Genomic DNA, 23,078 nt, shown 5'->3' on the forward strand with positions numbered 1-23,078 from the left:
AAGTACATTTTTCCTAACACCTTGAATACACCTTCTTAACCATTATTTTCAAAAAAGTTAATGAATGAAGGTTAAAAAGAATTTTTTACAAATACAAATAATGATTAATTCAAAATTTCATTACATTTTTGAGGAGCTGAATCACATGAAATTTTACAACCTGTCTTAAAAAGATTTCTTTAAAGAGCTGTTTTTAAAGCATACTCTTCATTGAAAAGATATACTCGAGTTATTGCATTACACTGTACTGTATATTTGCATTGTAATATAATTTTGAATAAAAAAGAAGCAGACACAAAAGATCATGATATCAACACAAAAACAGAAACGGAAACTCACCGCGATGAGAGAGATTGCCATTGGCCCCTTGTATGCTGTTGCCGTGGATGGTTGTAGATGTCGGTCTGTGATCTGCTGTCGTCTGGGTGGAGGCTGGCTGTTTCCCTGCTGCTGTAGTGCTGGACTGAGTGGTCACTGTGGTTGAAGTGGCTGTGGAGTGTGTGCTGGTGGAACTATGCGAGCTGGAATGAGTGGTTGTGGTGGGGCTGGTGGTGGTTGTACTTGATACGGTCGCTGTAGGTGTAGTTGTAGAGATTGTACTGATTGTTGTAGGTGTATCTGTGTTTATAGCTGGAGTAGTGGTTGTAGGAGTCACAGTAGTAGAAGGTTCTGGTGTTGTAGTAGTGGTTGTACTTGCAGTTGTTGTTGTTTTGGGTTTGACTACAACAAACAAAACAGATATATGGAGTCAGCTGACTTCCTGTAATCTCTTGAGTTAACTCCCAAACCTGAATCAGGTCACGTATGTTTCTTTAAAGTGTATAGTATGAGTAAACTTGACCTAGGGCTCTGTATTTTGTTACCTGTCACACAGCGGCGCATGTCCGGGCCCAGTTCCATGTTGTCGGGACAGGCACACGTGTACTTGGGCGAGTGGTCTGTGATCTGAGGAGCTCTGAGGCACAGGTACTCACAGCCGCCATTGGGCAGACTTCCCATGTTGCATGTGTCTGGAGCTATAGAGAAAGTCACAGTTTAATTCAGATGAATTAGTCACTGGATTGGTTGCATAGTAGTATATATGAGATCATACATTAAAATATTAACATAGCAGCTGAACTATTAAGATGCATTCAGAATGACAGTGACCAAACACTGGAGGTCGTTCATTTTCAGAGAAAGCTGTACCACATGGAGTTTGGAAATAAAAAGGTCCACGTTTTTATTCAGCTCAAAATTGTTTTCTATGCAGCTGCCCATGGGTATAAAGCGCATACAGTAAGATATATTAACCAGTTAAGAAAACACATTTATATAAACGAACCAAAGCAAATTTATGTTTATATTAAATATCGCAACAGTCATTTATCACTTAATTTATGTGGTTTTGAGTATGAAAAATCATATAAATTTAAATATACACTACCATTTATAAGTCTGGGTGCAAAAGTGACAGTAAAGACCTTTATAATGTTACAAAAATGTATATTTCAAATAAATGAAAAAAAAGAAAAAAAGAAATGCATCATAACCTCCATAAACATATTACTGTTTTCACCATTTATAATAATAAGAAATGTTTCTTGAGCACCAAATCAGTATATTAGAATGATTTCTGAAGGATCATGTAACACTGAAGACTGGAGTAATAGGAATAAATAACAAATATATTAAATATATTAAAATAGAAAACAGGTATTTTAAATTGTAATAATATTTCACAATATTACTGTTTTTTATTACAATATTGCAGTCAGTAATCATGCTTGTCTATTGTAATGTGTCTGGCATCCTAGACCAGTGTTTCCCAACCGGGGTGCCGTCTGTCGAGAGCAGGAGTGCCATGTAAAAAAATATTTTTAATATTTTTAAATTGCTAAAATGTTCAAAAAAGCATCTATTATATAATATCCATTTCTGATGTCGCCAATAATTAGAGATGCACTGAAATTTCGGCTGCCGAAAATGAGTTCACCGCTCAGGTTTCACTTTCACGTGGTGTGACGCTCTGCGTATTATCCCGCTCTATGCGTGTGCGCTCCGCTCGTTAGAAATTCAAATATTGTGACAATTTATTTTGTAGGGTGCCACAAGTTTGTTAAAATTTCCAAAGGGTGCCGCGACTAAAAAAAGGTTGGGAAACACTGTCCTAGAGTATATGTAAAAATGTATCAAAAAGCATCAATTATTTGGCTTGAGGAATAGTTATATTTGTACTTAAACATAATAGATTTAATACATATGTGACCCTGGACCACAAAATCTTAAGTCGCTGGGGTATATTTGTAGCAATAGCCAAAACTACCGTAAATATATCAAAACTTAATTTTTGATTAGTAATATGCTTCATTTAGACAACTTTAAAGGCGATTTTCTCAGTGTTTTGATTTTTCTGCACCCTCAGATTCCAGATTTTCAAATAGTTGTATCTCGGCCAAATATTGTCCTATCCTAACAAACCATACATCAATGGAAAGATTATTTATTCAGCTTTCAGATGATGTATAAATCTCAATTTCGAGAATTTCAAACTGACTGAGCTTGAACAACTAGAATCATTTTCTTATGTTATTGTCAGTTACATATAATATAGCAATGTAGCGCAATGGAAATCTGTAGGAAAGGTTGTTAAGCTCTACAAACACTACTCAGAAGATTGTTTTTTTACTAAATAATATTTTATGTGTAGCTCTTTCTTACACATTCTCATAAAATCGTGTTTGGCAGGGATGCATAACTGATTAATATTTCACTCAGAGGCACTTGAGATATAAAAAGCGGTTGGATTCCATTCTCAACATTTCTTGTTCAGCGTAAGTGTGTTTTCCTGCTTTCGTTTGCATTTTCAGAGCAACATGTTTAATTCTTTGATTTAGATTTAAATAGCACTTCTCATTCATTAATGTGAGGAGGCTGTAAATTGGTTCTTCTGCTGGCATGCTGCACGTGGTCTGTTTGTGATAAAAGGATGAAAACAAAGAATCAAAATCTGCACACACATACGCACACTGCTTCTTTCATTTTCTCTGCCTGTCTCTAGAACAAAAATTCACCATAAATATGCTATTCACTAATAGGACTGCTATTACTGGGGAAAAAACAGAGAGTCACCAAAGATTTGCCTCTCATTATTATAACAATGCTAAAAAGGTGACACTGTGAAAATAATACTGTTCAAGCATTGTTTCTATTAGCTCCTGAAAGGCAGAAATAATTAACAGCCTTTTTTTTTTTTTTTGCTGCTGTACCTTTAAGAAACGGACTCTTTACGTGTGAAATGAACAGCAAAGTTTTTTTTTCTGCTTAGTTTCAATAAATTATCTTTGTGGACAGGGGAGGAAGTTGAATTCTCAGTGTTTTCACAGCACATCAAAGTCTTTTATCTAAAAGATCAGGAACAAATTGATTTCTCATGATATGAGTCCTCTAATGCATTATAACATCCATCACTGGCTATTCAGCTCAATAGATAAAACAGACTGAAAGTTACATTTTTTTTCAAAAAGTTTGAGGTCAGTAAAATTTTTAAGAAATTAATTATTTTATTCAGCAAGGACGCATTACATTGATCAAAAGGCACAGTAAAAGACTACATTTTTACAAAAGATTTATATTTCCAGTACTGTTCTTTTGATCTTTCTATTCATAAAAATTTATTATGTTTTTCACAAAAATATTAAGAATATATATTTTTTGAAAACATATTTGATTGTTTTTTTTTCAACAAATACAGCTTTGCTATCACAGGAATAAATGTATAAACACTTTAAAATTGTAGTTATTTTATTAGTAGTAGTTAGTGATTTTAAATTGCAATAATATTTCACTATCATTTCCTGTATTTTATTATTATTATTTTATTAAATAAATACAGCTATGGTGAGCATAATTATTTCAAAACATATTCCAGACTTTTGAATGGTGGCGTACACGTGCCCATTACTTCGTATAACTGATGTTGAATTATAAATAATATAAAAATAAAATGTATGCCAGCTTTTGAAATAGTAGTCTAATACTCAACAAATTACCAGCAAAATTGCTAACAAAATTTAAGCTTTTAAGAGATTTTATAACGTATCTTAAAAAATCTGAGCAGAAACAAAAACAATGAGGTAAATCAGTAAAAAGTGTCTTTAGTTCACTGAAATAATTCAGTTGAATGAATCAAATGTATTGGACCAACACTACCTGAATGAGAGAACATCACAATAAATAGTTGTTAGGGGAGAAAAAAAGCTCTTGATTGGAAAAACTACCCTATTTTTAAATTCACTCTACTAAAAAATGTAGTTAAGTAAACCGCTACATTTACCTAGTTACTCTCTGACACTGGCCAGTATATACAGATATACCCCCGAGTTTCACAGTCAAGGCTTAAGCCTAGTCCCTGACTAAAATGTAAGTCTAAGCTGTTTCAACTGAAAGAAACTTGCACTGATTGATCTTGAAATGTGTCAGTGCCCTTGTTTTGTCTCAAGATGCACACCAGTAATCTTTTTTCTAAGGCATGTTTATAAAAATGACTTTAAAATCCTAATTGAACTATGGCCTAGTCCTGGCTTAAGCTAACCCCTGTCTGTGAAACCGGGTCTTAAAGTGATGTAAAGTGGTCTCTATCTGTACTACACTTATTTCTCACCTTCAGGCTGCCGGAGCTCGTGGAACACCACCACATCCAGTGGGTTGTTGAGATGTTGAGCCAGCATTGCCACATCTTGCCCTGTCAGCCGGTTTACGCTGTAGATGGCCTCATCCTCCAAGTCTGTCCAGTAAACTCGGTCCTGTAGAAACATAAAATGTGAATTCTACACAAGCAGGAGCTATTGCACTCCTGAGGTTCAAACATTACAATATAGCACTTGCAATGAAAACACAAACTGATAATATGTAAATGCATGTCTTGAATACAAGTAGCTTTGTATAAAAGTGTGGAAACAAGAATAGATGCAAATTTTTACAAGTGTCTTGTTAGTTTTATGGCCAGTTTATACTACTATTCAAAAGTTTGGGGTCTGTAACATCTCCTATGCTCACCAAGACTGCATTTATTTGATCAAAACCACAGTAAAACAGTAATACTGTGAGATATTATAATTCAAAATAATTTTCTTTCTATTTCAATATATTTTAAAATGTAATGTATTCTTGTGATGGCTGAATTTTCAGCAGCCATTACTCCTGTCTTCAGATCCTACAGAAAGCATTCTGATTTGGTGCTCAAGCAACATTTCTTATTATTATCAATATTGAAAACAGTTGTGCTGCTTACCATTTTCTATGGAAACCGCTACCATTTTTAGGAATTTGATTGAATAGACTGAATAGAAAGCTGAAAAAACAGCATTTATTTGAAACAGAATTTTAATTTACTGCCACTTTTGATCAATTTATTGCAACCTTGCTGAAACGATATATTATTTCTTTTGAAAAAAATCTTACTGACCCCAAACGGTAGTATATATAAAGAATGAATAAGAAGTTAAATACATCTTTATATATTTTTTATTCTTAAATCACATCTTGTCTCACCTAGGGCAACAAGTGACTACCATTCACATTATTCTTGGGTCTTTTATTGTGATTCAGTGAAAAATGGGTAACGATAAATAGGACAAAAAAGACACTTGAATAGGGAAAAAATCACAACCAAGCAGGTATTATTCTGTAGGGCATGTATTTTTTTTCTATGCATGATGCAAGACACCAAAAAAGGAAAGAAACGGGAGCAAGATGACAATGAAGATAAAGGCTTCTGTGTCTTTTGGACCACAAAGGTTTTTCATCAGACTAATTAAAGCTCGCAGCTCTATCTCTCCTTTGTATCTTCACCTACATGAGCCTGAAAGCACGCGCTCCACTGTCTGACAATACCACTTTCAACGTTCTCCGTCTGCCTCCCTCCTCTGATCAGTCCTTATCAGCGGCTACAGAAATATTGCAAATGTGCATGGTGAGATGGTCTGTTACTATGACAACCTGAGATTCATCTTCTTTTCAAACGGATGTGGAAATGGATGAGGAAGTTCGGGAGGGGGTGTTTTTGGGGTAACAAAAGAAAAGGACTGGGGGGAGGGCACAAAAAAAAAAAAAGATTGAGAGGACTGAGCATGCCCAAGTGGGCAGCTGGCTCCGAGTATCAGAGGATGTTTACAGAGCCGTGCTTCTTTGGAAAGGTCAGGCTGCTGGATCCCAGTGGAACTCCATCAGGTGCTCCTGCTGGTGGCTGTTGATCAGTAGGACTCCTTAACCTGCACTAGACAGCATTCAAATTCTGCCGCATTGCAGCTCTCATCTAACGCACAGGCCACGAAGGCACCATATCTGATATAGATAACTGCTTTAATCCATGACACAAAAGGCTGGCTTCTAACATCCAAGTCTGAAATGTGTACTCCTTGAGCGAGGGGAGCATCTTTATTAAAACCTTTCATCAAAGTTTTCGCTTCATTTGGTTAGGAGCAACTATCCCTGTGGAACTGGATTGGTCTTGACATTTTCAGTGCTTCCTACTAACCAATAAAATAATGTGAAAGCTGGTGTGGAGATATTGGTCTGTTTTATGAGACAGGATAATGTAAAGGTCACATATCGTCTGAAAAGGTGACAGGAAAATGGAGGATTTCTAATATGTAATTTGAGGTCTGCTGCGTTGGAAGCCAATATGTGGTGTATATCTTCTTTAAGACACTAAAATAATTTCCTTAGTTCACTAAAGCTCTCTGCCATACCATGCTTATTTACAGTAAACCAGTGAAATATTATTTCAACTTAAAATAACTGTTTTCTATTTTAATATACTTTAAAATGTAATTTATTTCTGTGATGGTAAAGCTGAACTTTACTCCAGTCTTCAGTGGCACATGATCCTTCAGAAATCATTCTAATATGCTGATTTGATGCTTAAGAACAATTTATTCTTATTAGCAATTTTGAAAACAATTGTGCCGCTTAATATTTTTGTGGAATCCATGATACATGGTTTAAATAATTCTTTATTGAATAGAATGTTCAAAAGAACAACATTCTTTTTTTTGGTAACAATTTAAAACACTGGGGTACCACAGGGCTGTGTGCTGAGCCCAATCCTCTACTCCCTTTTCACCCACGACTGCATACCTGTGCATGGCTCTAACTCCATAATCAAGTTTGCAGATGACACCACGGTGGTAGGCCTGATCAGCGGCAATGATGAGACGGCCTATAGGGACGAGGTTCAGCATCTAGCAACGTGGTGTGCCAACAATAACCTTGCACTTAACACCCAGAAGACCAAAGAGTTTATTGTAGACCACGGGCGGACTAAGAAGGACCACACACACTCCCATCTACATTGATGGGGCTAAAGTGGAGCGCGTGGCGAGCTTCAAGTTCCTTGGTGTCCATCTCTCTGAGGATCTTTCCTGGACCCTCAATACCTCCACACTGATCAAAAAGGCACAACAGCGCCTTTACTTCCTTAGGAAACTAAGGGAAGCTCACCTGTCCCCCAACATCCTGCTGAACTTTTACCGTCTGTGATGGTAAAGCTGAACTTTACTCCAGTCTTCAGTTGCACATGATCCTTCAGAAATCATTCTAATATGCTGATTTGATGCTTAAGAACAATTTATTCTTATTAGCAATTTTGAAAACAATTGTGCCGCTTAATATTTTTGTGGAATCCATGATACATGGTTTAAATAATTCTTTATTGAATAGAATGTTCAAAAGAACAACATTCTTTTTTTTGGTAACAATTTAAAACACTGGGGTACCACAGGGCTGTGTGCTGAGCCCAATCCTCTACTCCCTTTTCACCCACGACTGCATACCTGTGCATGGCTCTAACTCCATAATCAAGTTTGCAGATGACACCATGGTGGTAGGCCTGATCAGTGGCAATGATGAGACGGCCTACAGGGACGAGGTTCAGCATCTAACAACGTGGTGTGCCAACAATAACCTTGCACTCAACACCCAGAAGACCAAAGAGTTTATTGTAGACCACGGGCGGACTAAGAAGGACCACACACACTCCCATCTACATTGATGGGGCTAAAGTGGAGCGCGTGGCGAGCTTCAAGTTCCTTGGTAAACTTGACTTGACTTGACTTCCCTCAGGCAATCCATCTCATGAACACTTAACAATAAACGTGGAACACACAACACTATTATACATTATTTATTTAACACACATACTTATTTACATTTCAAATTTGCACATATTATACCAGTACATACATAATTGTCTATATTATATATTGTTTTTGCTATTTTGTACATTGTCTATTTTGTATATTTGTATATTATTCTTTTTATTATCTGTGTCCTGTCTTGTCACTGTCATTCTGTTGCACTGTGGAGCTTCTGTCACTAAAACAAATTCCACGTATGTGTAAACATTACTTCCTTAGGAAACTAAGGGAAGCTCACCTGTCCCCCAACATCCTGCTGAACTTTTACCGTTGCACTATTGAAAGCATTCTCACAAACTGCATCACAGTGTGGTATGGCAACTGCACTGTTTTGGACCAGAAAGCCCTCCAGCGGGTGGTGAAAACTGCCCAATACACCACTGGTGTCGGGCTACCCTCCTTCAAAGAGGTTTACCACAAACGCTGCCAAAGGAGAGTGAGAAGTATCATCAAAGACTCCTCTCATCCCAATCACAGACTGTTCACTTCCCTCCCATCGGGGAGACGTTATAGGAGTCTTCGCTGTCGCACCAGCAGACTCAGGAACAGTTTCTTTCCCTCAGCGGTCAGCCTACTGAACTCCAATCTCAGAGTGACAATAAAGTTGAATCTAATCTAATCTAATCTAAAAAGTCTTTACAGTCACTTTTAAACTATTTTTTGCATCCTTGCTGAAAAAAAATTCTATTAACTGTGAAAAAAAAATCTTACTGATCCCAAATAAATAAAACTATTCAATGAAATTATTATACTATTATTATCTCATTAACGTTCAGTTCTTCACATAAGTGTAAGGAAGACGTCTTTCATGGTGTTTCACTGAAAAATGAATGCCATATGGGTTTGGAATGACATAAAGGTAAGTAAATTATGAAAAAAAAAAACTAGAAAAAAGGGAAATGGGAAAAGGGAAAAAGGCATTTAGTAGTTTAAATTTTCGTTACTTAATGCTTTTTTTTTTTTCACTTTTAAGCTGTCAACAGCCAAAACGAAATGTGTACTTGGAAAAAACAAAATGTAATTTAATTTTGAGAAATTATGCAATTAGAAATAATGAACCAAAATAATGATCTTACTGGAATTGACTCCTGCACCAAAGACTGCACAAATGTTTCATACAGAAAGATTTGTATACTCCTTTAAGCACATCTACAAAACATCCCTAAAGCTAGAGGGCAGTTTTTGGCTGCAGTTGTCTCCGACTGTTTTGCAACTTCTTCAGCCAAGTGGAGAACTTAAGGAATACTTTAGAACCAGCCTCAAGGATACTGCAGCAAAGTAGAGCTGTCAACAGCCAAAACGAAATGTGTACTTGGAAAAAACAAAATGTAATTTAATTTTGAGAAATTATGCAATTAGAAATAATGAACCAAAATAATGATCTTACTGGAATTGACTCCTGCACCAAAGACTGCACAAATGTTTCATACAGAAAGATTTGTATACTCCTTTAAGCACATCTACAAAACATTTTGGCTGCAGTTGTCTCCGACTGTTTTGCAACTTCTTCAGCCAAGTGGAGAACTTAAGGAATACTTTAGAACCAGCCTCAAGGATACTGCAGCAAAGTAGAGGTTCATTTCACATGTGCCCTGGACAAAAGTAAAAGAATGAAAAAAACCCCAACATTGTTTCCTTTTTCTAGGGTTTGGCCCCAGGGTTCCCTCTTACTGAGCTGGCTCATCGACTGGCCTAATGAAGGAAATTAGGTGATCTATTGTTTGGGCTGGGTCCTGCCTTCAGGTGCCTTAGAAGCTGCCAAAGTAAAAAGGCTTTTTAATTTGGTTTGTGTTGTTGGCTGGTGCCACAGCCATACATCTCTTGGCAAGTGTTACTGTCTCACAGTGAGACCCCTGTTCTCCAACTACACGCTGTGAGCAGAAACATGTTTATGTGTAAATTTTGAAGCCAAACTGAGCGTAGGAAGTTCTTGCCAATGCAGCTCCATCTGTGCCTGCATGAATGAGTACCTCAGAAAATTATTTGATAAATTTGCTTACCTCAAAAACAGTCAGGGCAAAGGGATGTCCAAGATGATCCATGGAGGACAGCAAAACTCTACGGTTGTCTCCATTTAGGTCCACACTGGAGATCAAATGAAGCTTGGAATCCACCCAGTAGAGTCGTCTACTAGACAGATCTGGAAGAGGAAAGAAATTTTAATGGAACATATAAGTAGCACTTTACTAATACAACAAATGCTTTTAATTTAACATGAGTGGTCAAAGGAAACGTAGAATAGTGGGAAGTACCTGAAGGGATAATTTATATTTCATAGTGTATGATTTTTCATATTTCAAGTAAAAAAGTCAGTTGGAAATTAAATGGAAGGCACAATTGAAAAAAAAAAAAAAACAATGACAAAAAAGCCGCAACACAACGCACTTCAAAATCTCACTGCTTTGCAAGGTTACTTTTCCCATTACAAAAGTATTTTGTTTCTAAACAGACTTAGCAATTCTCAATTCCACGGTTGTCTCCATTTAGGTCCACACTGGAGATCAAATGAAGCTTGGAATCCACCCAGTAGAGTCGTCTACTAGACAGATCTGGAAGAGGAAAGAAATTTTAATGGAACATATAAGTAGCACTTTACTAATACAACAAATGCTTTTAATTTAACATGAGTGATCAAAGGAAACATAGAATAGTGGGAAGTACCTGAAGGGATAATTTATATTTCATAGTGTATGATTTTTCATATTTCAAGTAAAAAAGTCAGTTGGAAATTAAATGGAAGGCACAATTGAAAAAAAAAAAAAAACAATGACAAAAAAGCCGCAACACAACGCACTTCAAAATCTCACTGCTTTGCAAGGTTACTTTTCCCATTACAAAAGTATTTTGTTTCTAAACAGACTTAGCAATTCTCAATTCCACCTTTTTTGTCAATATATTTTTTTCTATCCGTCTACCATAACTGCTTTTTCAAATGGCTTTCATGTTAAGCAAGCCAGAGAAATGATGGCGATATTGACAGCGTTGCTTGAGCAATTCCATTTAGTTTTTCCCAAACTGACGGGTGATTGATGAGAAACAATGAAGGTGAATGATTCAAAGCCCTGTTGGCCACAGGAGGCTGCTCTTCATTATTAACACTCTTTTCTTCTCCTTCTGCCTCACTCTTTCTGGGTTTATTTGGTCTTTCTCAATCCTAATGTTTTTTTTCCCTTTCTCCTCTAGTATTTTGGTTGATGTCTCTTGTAATGATGGCAAACGCAGCTCTCTTGTGTCTTTGCTTTTTGGTATGATATGCTTTGATTTGCTCTCTGCTGTTTCTCTTTTATCTTTTGTTGTCTTTTCTGCTATTCTCCAGTGTGTTTTTCTCTTTTTTGTCTATATTTGATGATTTGAACGGAAAAACTGAACTGCAAAACTTTCAAATGGTGTTTTACCGAGCGCAATCCCATTGGGCCACTCGATCCTCTCTGAAACCAGAACTTGTCGATCCACTCCGTTCATTCCGGCTTTCTCGATCTTGGCCAGCGTTCCCCAATCTGACCAGTACATGAACCTGAGGGGATCAAAACAAACAAAATGTTCATAATCAGAATCATGGACAGATCTAGTGGTTCTCAACCTTTTTGACTCCACTTTTGACACCATAATTTTTCCAATTTGTTATTTACTGGATGAGGATTAAGAATAAGGATTCTAAAATATCTTTTACTCAATTTCCACTTTAAGTCATCTTTGAAGCTGGTGGGAAAATCTGTGGAATACTGCATTTAATGTACTGCATTTAAGTACTTTAATTATCCAAAATTCCTATTAAATGTAGGGGCAGGTGATATATACAATTTTGTGAATGACATTATTACAATTCTGCACAAATTTGTGGAGCTCTTGGAGGAGTTCCCTTTGTTTGGGCCACAAAAGCTTTATGTTACCAAATAAACCAGATGCAGTTAAGTGGAAAATTAGAAAGCTCCAATGGCCTTGAAACTTCAACGCTCATCACCTGTCAAAAATCAAGATGAATATGTGAGAGTATGCTCATTAAAAAAAGTCAGTACATAGCTCCGGTTCTATAAGAGTGAAGTGGGCACTTTACCCACAGGCAAAAATTAGTTGGTATGCTGACCAGCTTGAGACTCATTTGCATGTTTTCCATGCTCTTCTACTTCTGTAATATGGTGAAAAGACCCCTGAGGGGAAAGATTCATCATGATGAACGCCAGTAAAAGAAAATGATACATACGAAGTGAAGGAACCTTTGACAAGGCTTTCAAAAATCTTGGGGTGTTGACACATATCATGCAATGTTCATCATATTTACGTTATTCATTATTATTTAATGCAATAGAGGGTTTGAAAAGACTGGTGGAGGAGGCTTAATATTTTCCTTAGGGTGTTGAGAACCACTTTTGGCTGATTATAAATATTATATCATTACCCTTGTCTTGGGTCAACTGCGATGGCACGCGGTTCCCCAAGCTCTGTGTCGATCAACACCTTCCGTTTCTTGCCATCACCAGTCGCGACTGAGATAGTTTTGTGTCCAGAGTCGGTCCAGTAGATGTTCTTATGGACCCAGTCCATTGCTAAGCCCTCTGGGGAATGTAGCGCAGTGTCTATGAGCGTGATCTGCTGAGAAGCATCGCTGGCTTTGTTGATGTATGCACTGAAGAGGAACAAACACACTGTTAATCTACATCCACAGCATTTAAGCAGATGTATCTATCTATTCATAAACAATCACAAGATATTTGATGCATCCACCAGATTCATGGAGAATAAGCACAATATAAATAGCTGACACTCCCAGCTGTTGTTTACGTACACATAGGCAGCAAAGTGAGGCAACATCTGCATATTTCTCAGAGAACAATTGTAGGACAAAATGGCTGTGACTTTTCCTGTCTCTGAAAGTTACAATGACATACAGTGAAGTAGATTTGATTGCTCTTTGAAGCCTGGTGAAATCTGATGTGACTTATGATCTAGTCTAGCTCTCATGAAAGAGTCAACTTATGATCTAGCTCTCATGAGAGAGTCATTATCACTTTGGTGTCACCTGGGTTATTTGACAAAAGGTATTCCATTTAAATACCCATATACTTGTGCAAACAATAACTTTCACAAGTATCTGATGACAAAAATGTTGCCATAGACATTGTTGCAAATACAAACAAAAATCCAGTAACAATATTTTGTGCTTTTGGCTTGTCTCTACCCCAGTGTTTCTTCTTGAAATACTAACAAATTAGCATACTTTCATGAACATAAAATATGGAAATAAAAGATAACATTTTGTATTATATAGACTACTATTCAATCAAAAGTTTGGGTCATAATTTGTTCTTAAAGACATAAATACATGAAATGATAATGATACATGAAATTGATCAAAAAAAGTAAAGCATTTATAATGTTACAAAATATGTCTATTTAAAAAAAGCTGTTCTTTAGAACTTTCTATCCATCAAAGAATGTTGTTCAACATTGATACTAATGTTTTTTGCATACCAAAGCAGCATATTAGAATGATTTCTGAAGGATCAAGTGACACTGAAGACTGGCTGATTAAATTATTTATTTAAAATGGTAAATGTTCGCAGTTTTGCTATTTTTACGGTTACAGTATCCTCTTTTTACTGTACTGTGTTACTGTATTGTACAGAAGTGTATTTTTTATTTAATTGACAAGGCATTATTAAGATCTATTAATGCTAATCAGTTGCCCATTATCCATATTCAATTCATACTTTGAACAAATCAACCAACAAATAAACAAACAAAACTCTGTTGCTGTGAAAGGGAAAAAAACTTTGTTTTTCCTGTCTCTGAAAGTTACAATGACATACAGTGAAGTAGATTTGATTGCTCTTTGAAGCCTGGTGAAATCTGATGTGACTGATCTTATGATCTAGCTCTCATGAAAGAGTCATTATCACTTTGGTGTCACCTGGGTTATTTGACAAAAGGTATTCCATTTAAATACCCATATACTTGTGCAAACAATAACTTTCACAAGTAGCTGATGACAAAAATGTTGCCATAGATATTGTTGCAAATACAAACAAAAATCCAGTAACAATATTTTGTGCTTTTGGTTTGTCTCTACCCCAGTGTTTCTTACTTCTTGAAATACTAACAAATTAGCATACTTTCATGAACATAAAATATGGAAATAAAAGATAACATTTTGTATTATATAGACTACTATTCAATCAAAAGTTTGGGTCAGAATTTGTTCTTAAAGACATAAATACATGAAATTTATCAAAAAAAGTAAAGCATTTATAATGTTACAAAATATGTATATTTAAAAAAAGCTGTTCTTTAGAACTTTCTATCCATCAAAGAATGTTGTTCAACATTGATACTAATGTTTTTTGCATACCAAAGCAGCATATTAGAATGATTTCTGAAGGATCAAGTGACACTGAAGACTGGCTGATGAAAATTCAAAATATTACTGTTTTTACTTGGTGAGCATCTTTCAAAAACATTTGAAAACCTTTTACTGATCCCAAAATGTTTAATGGTATGACCACAAGGCTCTTATTCAAGTATCAGAACTGAGCAACAATGTAAAAACAACATGATGCTCAAGCCAGTATACAGTTCTTTGGACTTAAAACATCTGTTTTGGGCACAGAAGTGAAACATACTCGCCAGTTTATATCTGCGGTAGAAGAAAAGCACAGAGATTCCTATCAGACACACAGCCACCACGGCACTGATCAATATGCCCGTCAGCTGGAACAGACAACAGTCACAAAGATGTAAGATAAGGGAATTTATCTGACATTACAGGAAAAATTATAAATATCATCCTCTACTACTGGACTTTTGATTTTACTTTAATCAAAACACATTTTCAGTAACAGAGCAAATAATATTGGCAAAGGGCACCTCAGTCATGGTATTGAAGGTGGTATTCTGTTTGTCTGCAGGGAGTTTAATTTATGTGTGTGATTTATGTGAGAGAGCGCTGTACATTCACTCCCCCCACCCACAATCCCTGCCGGTACGAGACTCGAACCCGCAACCTTTGGGTTACGAGTCCGACTCTCTAACCATTAGGCCACGACTTCCAAAAAAGAGCTATGCACTTAAACAGAAGTGACTAAACATGATGAGATGGTAAATAAATACATGACTACAATCAGTTATAGACCAAACCCATCAGCTACATGACATGCATAAATTGTAACATCATGACATCCTTGCATTTCAGCAAAAAGCTTCAATGTAAAATTAACATATTTTTGATTTAATTTCACTGTAGACAGAGCTACTCAGAGCAATGCAACAAAAATATAATAATAATAATAATAATAATAATATAGTATTGATAAAATGTCCTGTTGCTTATCACTTGCTGCATCATGCCGGGTTACGACACTGTGGGACAATCTATCAAAGCCAAAACCGCATGGTGTTTTGTGTTCACACCAGGATCAAACAATGATGTATTTGATCAACAAGAGCAACAAATTGTCTGTTTAACTGGCTGGGTTTGGGTTCCCTCTGACATCTTAATTACAGCAGAAGCCTTGCATCGCATTAACCCAAAATGATGTTAATTGGAATTAATCAAAGCAATAAACACAACATTAATCTATCAACCTTTATGCTGAAAGAGAGGTTTTGAGCTCTCATGCTAGAGAACCACTATGCAAACAAAACAGCTTTTTACTGACAGATCAATAACCACGCAACACTTAAAATACACACATGCCAGTTTCAAGTAAACCTAAGTGAGGACTGGTTAATGGCCCCAACAATGGCCCTTAAAACTGACATGCCTCATTTGAGGTTTCAGCTGTCAACTGACATCTACACTGTTGCGTCTTCACCATAACCATCAATTCATGCCACTCTCTCTGTCAGGGAGCACACACATAAATTAAACTCCATGCAGACAAACAGAAGTATTTCCATTCTTCCGAGTGCTCTTCTGAGGGGTTTATAAAGTGATAATGAACTGTCGTACGTTGTTCTAACACAAGCCCTCCTGAGGGGAGTGGGGATGAGTAATGGGACGCATTATTGTTGGAGCTAAATTATGGGAAGCATATGGTGCGATTGAAATGATTGAGAGATGGTCCTAGAGGCTGATGTGACTCAGAGTGATTCAGGAAGTGAGGTGGAGACCCGAGCATGATGGGCTAGCACGCACACTGGGACAGTAAAGGACAAACGTTGGTCAAGTTTTCCAGCTGCTGTTGTAGCACAGGCAGGCTGTGTGACAAGCTGCTGTCTGACTGATAAGATGACTGTTAAATGGCCGGTAGAGCTTATTCAATTTTGTAGTAGTGTACACTGTCATTGTTTATGTGTTATGAAAAATAAATATATTCAAAATAATGAAATAATTTAAATAAGTAAATAATAAATAATTAATTTAATAAATTAATTAATCTGATAATGTGCTTTAAGAGTTTTTTTTAACAGTTTTTTCTTTCTTTGTGACTTTTACAGTGTGGTTTATGCTTATTACAAGAAGAACAAACAAAACGTTAATGAGGCAGAAAAATAAACTTAATCTAATTCAAGATATATTCTCTCTCAAAAAAAGTCTGATCAATTTTTAACATGTTTTGAGGATGTTTATGTCAGTCTATCACCCCTCTATCACTTATTAGACTAAGTAAGCCCAAGAAAAAGTCTGTGAAATGTGCATGGAAGTAATTTACTTCACATCTCTCAATCCATGATGTTTGTTGCTGTGAGAACATTTCCAGCAGGTCTATGGCAGCTGTTCTCATGCATTTAATATCTGCCAGCTGAGAGGAGGCGGGAAGAGGTTCTCAAAAGAGGGTTTCAACACTGCACCGTCTCCTCCTACCGAAGCATTGAGCACTAATTGCAAATTATCCTTCTTAAATAAAGATTAAACAGCTGTCAAGTTAGAGAAATGGAACATGCTCTAATGTTGTGTATACCTGAAGATCTTGCGATGGTAGAGGTCACACCAGTACATCTTGTTGGTGGTCACGTCCACATCTAGAGCCACAGCGTTCTTCAGGGTTGGCACTACCTGCGTATAGTCCTTCTTCACCAGGTCAATGCGCCGAATCTCATGTCGGTTAGTAAACATAAGATATGGGCTTTTACCTATGAGGGGAAAATAAAAGTTTCATCAGCTCCTTTGTTATCTTGGGATCCTCCTAACAGATGACTGAGCTGATAAACCTATCAATATTAGGCCATTTTGAGATAATCAACATCAGAAAAAAATCATTAAAAATAGGACACAGAAGTCCAAATGAGATTTCTTTAGCTTCACAATTGTTTCAACTCGCCTTGATAAACGGAGACTTTTGCTTATTAGAGAAAAAAAGACCCCAGAATCTCACATGCATCTCCTTCAGTTTGAGAGACTGTAGTCAAAATCACATTCATGATCAATTTAGGATATAAAAAAAATAAAAAAATGTAGACCTGACTTAAAAAAAAAAAAAAATTACAAATATAAACTTATGGGGCCAGATTTACTAACAGCTTAAAAAATAAGCATTAAAATAGTAGCGTCATGATATACAGTGGGTACGGAAAGTATTCAGACCCCCTTAAATTTTTCACTCTTTGTTATATTGCAGCCATTTGCTAAAATCATTTAAGTTAATTTTTTTTCCTCATTAATGTACACACAGCACCCCATATTGACAGAAAAACACAGAATTGTTGACATCTTTGCAGATTTATTAAAAAAGAAAAACTGAAAAATGCTCAGTATTTAGTAGAAGCACCCTCTTGATCTAATACAGCCATGAGTCTTTTTGGGAAAGATGCAACAAGTTTTTCACACATGGATTTGGGGATCCTCTGCCATTCCTCCTTGCAAATCCTCTCCAGTTCTGTCAGGTTGGACGGTAAACGTTGGTGGACAGCCATTTTTAGGTCTCTCCAGAGATGCTCAATTGGGTTTAAGTCAGGGATCTGGCTGGGCCATTCAAGAACAGTCACAGAGTTGTTGGGAAGCCACTCCTTCGTTATTTTAGCTGTGTGCTTAGGGTCATTGTCTTGTTGGAAGGTAAACCTTAGTTCCAGTCTGAGGTCCTGAGCACTCTGGAGAAGGTTTTCGCCCAGGATATCCCTGTACTTGGCCGCATTCATCTTTCCCTCGATTGCAACCAGTCGTCCTGTCCCTGCAGCTGAAAAACACCCCCACAGCATGATGCTGCCACCACCATGCTTCACTGTTGGGACTGTATTGGACAGGTGCCTGGTTTTCTCCACACATACCGCTTAGAATTAAGGCCAAAAAGTTCTATCTTGGTCTCATCAGACCAGAGAATCTTATTTCTCACCATCTTGGAGTCCTTCAGGTGTTTTTTTAGCAAACTCCATGCGGGCTTTCATGTGTCTTGAACTGAGGAGAGGCTTCCGTCGGGCCACTCTGCCATAAAGCCCCGACTGGTGGAGGGCTGCAGTGATGGTTGACTTTCTACAACTTTCTCCCATCTCCCGACTGCATCTCTGGAGCTCAGCCACAGTGATCTTTGGGTTCTTCTTTACCTCTCTCACCAAGGCTCTTCTCCCCCGATAGCTCAGTTTGGCCGGACGGCCAGCTCTAGGAAGGGTTCTGGTCGTCCCAAACGTCTTCCATAACAAAGTATGAAAAATTTAAATAAGCATTAAAATAGTAGCGTCCTACTGTACACACAGTGAAGAATTAGCGGAAAAGGCGTGGACACAGTTATTTTTGCGCCTGATCTGATTGAATATGCATTTGTTGGAGTTTCCCTTTCAGACGCAAAATTTATGGGAGGAGAGTATTAAAATGAATCACTCAACGCGATTTACTAACATTTGCGCTCATCAAATTACTGGTATTTTAGACATTTGCTAATTTGCCCTGTTTAGTGAATCTGGCCCTTAGTGTCCCTTCCTGACCCTTATTGTTGTTCATCATTACAATTACACAAATGAAAATATTTCCAATTATTCAAAAAAAAAAAAAAAAAAAACTCAAATGCTTCTCACACTTGTAAAACTCAATTATCTGAACTATGCCATTCATGTTCATTTTATAGCTCTATACTCTTACTGTATGCTAACAATTGTTAAATTTTTATTTTTTTTTCTTCTAAGTAATTTTTTTATAGAAACCTCTAGGACAAAGTTGAAATGAAAATAAATTATTGCGGAGAACTCTGAGCAAAATAATTTCACTCCAACACATAATCTACCAACATGCCAGCTGACTACACGACTGTGCTTGTGTTGTATTCCACTGTTATAAGTGCGTATATGTGCTACCGGGCAAAGGTAAAAACACTAAAACTCAAATGATTAAAATGCTCCCAGAGGAGAAGAATATTTTATCATTTAAATTATTACACTTGCCGGAATGCAAATGTTGTGAGAAAGAAGCTAAAGAGAGCTGGCACTTCAAGATGAGTAAACGCATTAGGGCATATTATATTTAAACAAGCATAGTTGCTGATTTGCACTCATACTATTTATTAATTAGAAAGGCACAAAAAATAACCATATGACTCGCACAAGTGCACCCATTTGTGTGCATAAAATCACTGACTGAAATTTTTTATTGCTTATTTAATTTGCAGAGCAGAAGCAAATGTGTGTGTGTCTAAATATAAGCTAAATATAATTAATTTACTCATGAATGCCGTGTGTGAGTCTGCAGTGCACCTCCAGGTTAGTGACATGTGGCCGAAGTGGATTTGAGAATTTCCAGGTAATTACCCTGCACTGTGGCGTGTATGGAGATGAGTGTGTGTATGTGTGTCAGAGTGTGTTTGTGTACTGTTTGGGAGCTTAGTCACTGCGATTTGGTGCTCAGTCATGCCAACACAGAATATCACTGACACTATTAGTTTATCCTCTATGTAGCAGAAAGGGCACTCTCCCCATTTCTGAGTCACTTGGTCCCCTCCAGCTCCCCCTTCAAACCTACTTGATATGGGTGTAATTCCTTTTCATCCTGTCACCTGCTCACATCACAAAAGCGTTACGATCCTGAGGAAAAATCTGTTCTCCTAACCCTCATTGTACCCTTCCTGTGTCCTCTATTAAACTTTAATTCAGCTTTTCATCTCTAATAAGCTCGACGCATCCAGACATCTCACGATTTGTATTACCATAGAGGATATAATGTGATTGTCCCACAATTTGGGTTCTTCTCAACAGTGATAGTGAGTTGCATGCAAAAAGCAACTAGAAGTCATTTTTAAAGATATTATTAAAAAAAGTGAACACTCGTTTTTATTAAATTCATGCAACATACAGAACAACACAGTAGAAAAAACAAATCTTCATCTTTACACAAATGAGCTTTGATGAAATGTAGCAACTACCAATGAGAATGCAGAGAGTGGAATTGTGGAATGTGCTACACACAGCGCAGAGACCCGACCTGGGGTGCGTTTCCCAAAAGCAACTATGGTCGCAAGTTCCGTCGTTACCAATAGATTTCAATGGAACTAACTACCATAGTTAGCTAACCATGCTTTTGGGAAACACACCCCTGGTTATTTATGTCATAAGTGGTTAGATGGACTATAATCTGGTAAGGTCATGGTTGATTTGGTAGACTATCTTGGTCAACTTGGTTGGAGCTGGAAGACTATTATGACTAAGCTGTATAATATATAATTATATATAATATAATATATAATTATAATATAATACATTTTGAGCGGCAGTGTGTATTATTTTTACATACATATATTTTAACACTACCACTCAAAAGTTTGGGGTCAGTAAGATTTTTTAAATGTTTTTAAATGTTTTAAAAGTCTGCAAAAAAGGGTTGCATCTATTTGATCAAAATACAGTAAAAACTAATATTGTGAAAAATTATTACAATTTAAAATAACTGTTCTCTATTTAAATATGTTTTAAAATGCAATTAATTTCTCTGATGGCAAAGCTGAATTTTCTACATCCATTACTCCAGTCTTGACACACGATTCTCTACAAAACATTTCAATTTGGTAATTTGGTAATCAAGAAAAAAATATTATTATCAATGTTGATATCAGAAATGTCAAAATAACAGCTTTTATATGAGATAGAACTTTTTCGTAACATTATAAATGTATTTACCTTCACTTTCAATCAATTTAATGTCCTTACGGAATGAAAGAGTTAACTTAAAAAAAAAATAAAATAATAATAATACAATTAACTGACCTCAAACTTTTCAACAGTAATTGTAGTAGAAACAATACAGGAGTTTCAGGTTTGGGACAAGTTCACAGATAACTTTTTTACTGTCCTATCAGTAAAAGCTTCCTTCACAAGACTGTATGATCCACAGATGCTAAGTGTTATAGACAAATTAAAGACAAAAAGAGTGCAAAAATAGATAATAGTGCAGGGGGTGAAGGAGAGAGAGATGGTGAGCGAGCATAATGAGCAGCAGGTGCTGTGTGGTCAGATGTCACTGTGAGGTTTGGCAGTGATGTAGAGAAGATGAGTGGAGCTAATGGATGAGATCTAATTTCTCTGTTATTCTCTTCCTCCCTGCCTCCCTCATTCCCTCACCACCCACCCATCCCTCACTATTTCATACTTGATCTGGTCTAAGCTGATTTTTGCTGAGGCGCTGAGCAGTGCTTGTGAGTTGGACAGATTGTGTCGGAGAGAGAGCATTTCCTGCTGCACTTCAGAAAGCCCTCATGGACCACTGTATCGTCAGCAAATATTTTCATTTTCAAAAAGAGTCAGGATTCAATCATTCTTACCCATCTGCTGGAATTATCAATCTTAGAAAGAGAGAAAAAGATACTGAGAGAGATACAGAGAGAGCAATGTCACTTCCAGCTTCAGCTGAATTGCATTACATTTACATAAAGTAGCATGCTGACCATCTTTGGTGTCATGACAACTACTTTTGAGAAACGCATAAATCAGCACTTTCTCAGATGGCCATATGTGCTCTAAGCATCTTTATTCTGAAGGTGAATCATTGCTGACTAAAGGGTTTTTTAAGCAAAAGGGCATGATCTCTTAAACTGCCTTGATCCTTTATTACAAAGGACTTATAAAAACATGTTATTGTAATCCTTAAAACAAGCTGAAGTGTCAAGAATAAAGTATATCCTGTGTCCTAACTATATAAATTAATTTTAAAATTTTTATTCAATTTATTGCATTTCTGTGCCACTAGCTGTATCAAAACAGAACTTCAAAAAATAATGTTACTTAAAAGTAACAATAACTATTAACATTATGTACATTTACTGTACGTACCTCTTTTTTAATCTCCTCTAAAAAATAATAAAATAATAATAATAATAATATACAGTGCTGCTTGAAAGTTTGTGAAACCTTTACGATTTTCTATATTACTGCATAAATATGACCCAATTCATCATCAGATTTTCACACAAGTCCTGAAAGTAGACATAGAGAACCCAATCAAACAAATGAGACAAAAATATTTTCTGTGTCATTTATTTATTGAGAAAAATGATCCATCGTTACATTTCTGTGCGGTGCAAAAGTATGTGAATCTTTGCTTTCAGTATCTGGTGTGACCCAATTTTGCAGCAGTAACTGCAGGTAAAGTTTCTTGTAACTGCTGATCAGTCCTGCACAACATCTTGTATTAGTTTTAGCTAATTTCTCAGTACAGAACTACTTAAACTCTGTGATGTTATGGGTTTCCTCCTATGAGCTGCTTGCTTCAGCTCCTTCCACAACATTTCAATTGAATCAAGGTCCAGATTCTGACTTGGCCATTCCAAAACATTAATTTTGTCCTTCTTTAACCATCCTTTGGTAAAATGACTTGTGTGCTTGGGGTCGTTGTCTTGCTGCATGGCCCAGTTTCTCTTGAGACTCAGTTCTCGGACAGATGTCCTGACATTTTCCTTTAGAATTTGCTGGTATAATTCAGAATTCATTGTTCCATCAATGATGGTAAGTCGTCCTGGCCCAGATGCAGCAAAACAGGCCCAAACCACGATACTA

The 23,078-nt window shown here is 36.6% G+C and overlaps 1 protein-coding gene across 1 annotated transcript in view; it reads right to left on the reverse strand.

The window, feature by feature from the left end:
• LOC107724141 (low-density lipoprotein receptor-related protein 8-like) overlaps nucleotides 1-23,078 on the reverse strand; it is a 170,630-nt gene that overhangs the window by 10,254 nt on the left and 137,298 nt on the right. Inside the window, exons 10-16 of the mRNA XM_016532943.1 lie at nucleotides 17,075-17,246; nucleotides 12,574-12,801; nucleotides 11,573-11,691; nucleotides 10,178-10,317; nucleotides 4,643-4,784; nucleotides 864-1,016; nucleotides 340-720 (exon numbers count right to left, since the gene is read on the reverse strand). Coding sequence (XP_016388429.1) covers nucleotides 340-720; nucleotides 864-1,016; nucleotides 4,643-4,784; nucleotides 10,178-10,317; nucleotides 11,573-11,691; nucleotides 12,574-12,801; nucleotides 17,075-17,246 — 1,335 coding nt within the window. The remainder of the gene's footprint in view (nucleotides 1-339; nucleotides 721-863; nucleotides 1,017-4,642; nucleotides 4,785-10,177; nucleotides 10,318-11,572; nucleotides 11,692-12,573; nucleotides 12,802-17,074; nucleotides 17,247-23,078) is intronic.

Source organism: Sinocyclocheilus rhinocerous, unplaced genomic scaffold (genome assembly GCF_001515625.1).
Source record: "Sinocyclocheilus rhinocerous isolate Xijiao unplaced genomic scaffold, SAMN03320098_v1.1 scaffold935, whole genome shotgun sequence".
NCBI lineage: Eukaryota > Metazoa > Chordata > Actinopteri > Cypriniformes > Cyprinidae > Sinocyclocheilus > Sinocyclocheilus rhinocerous.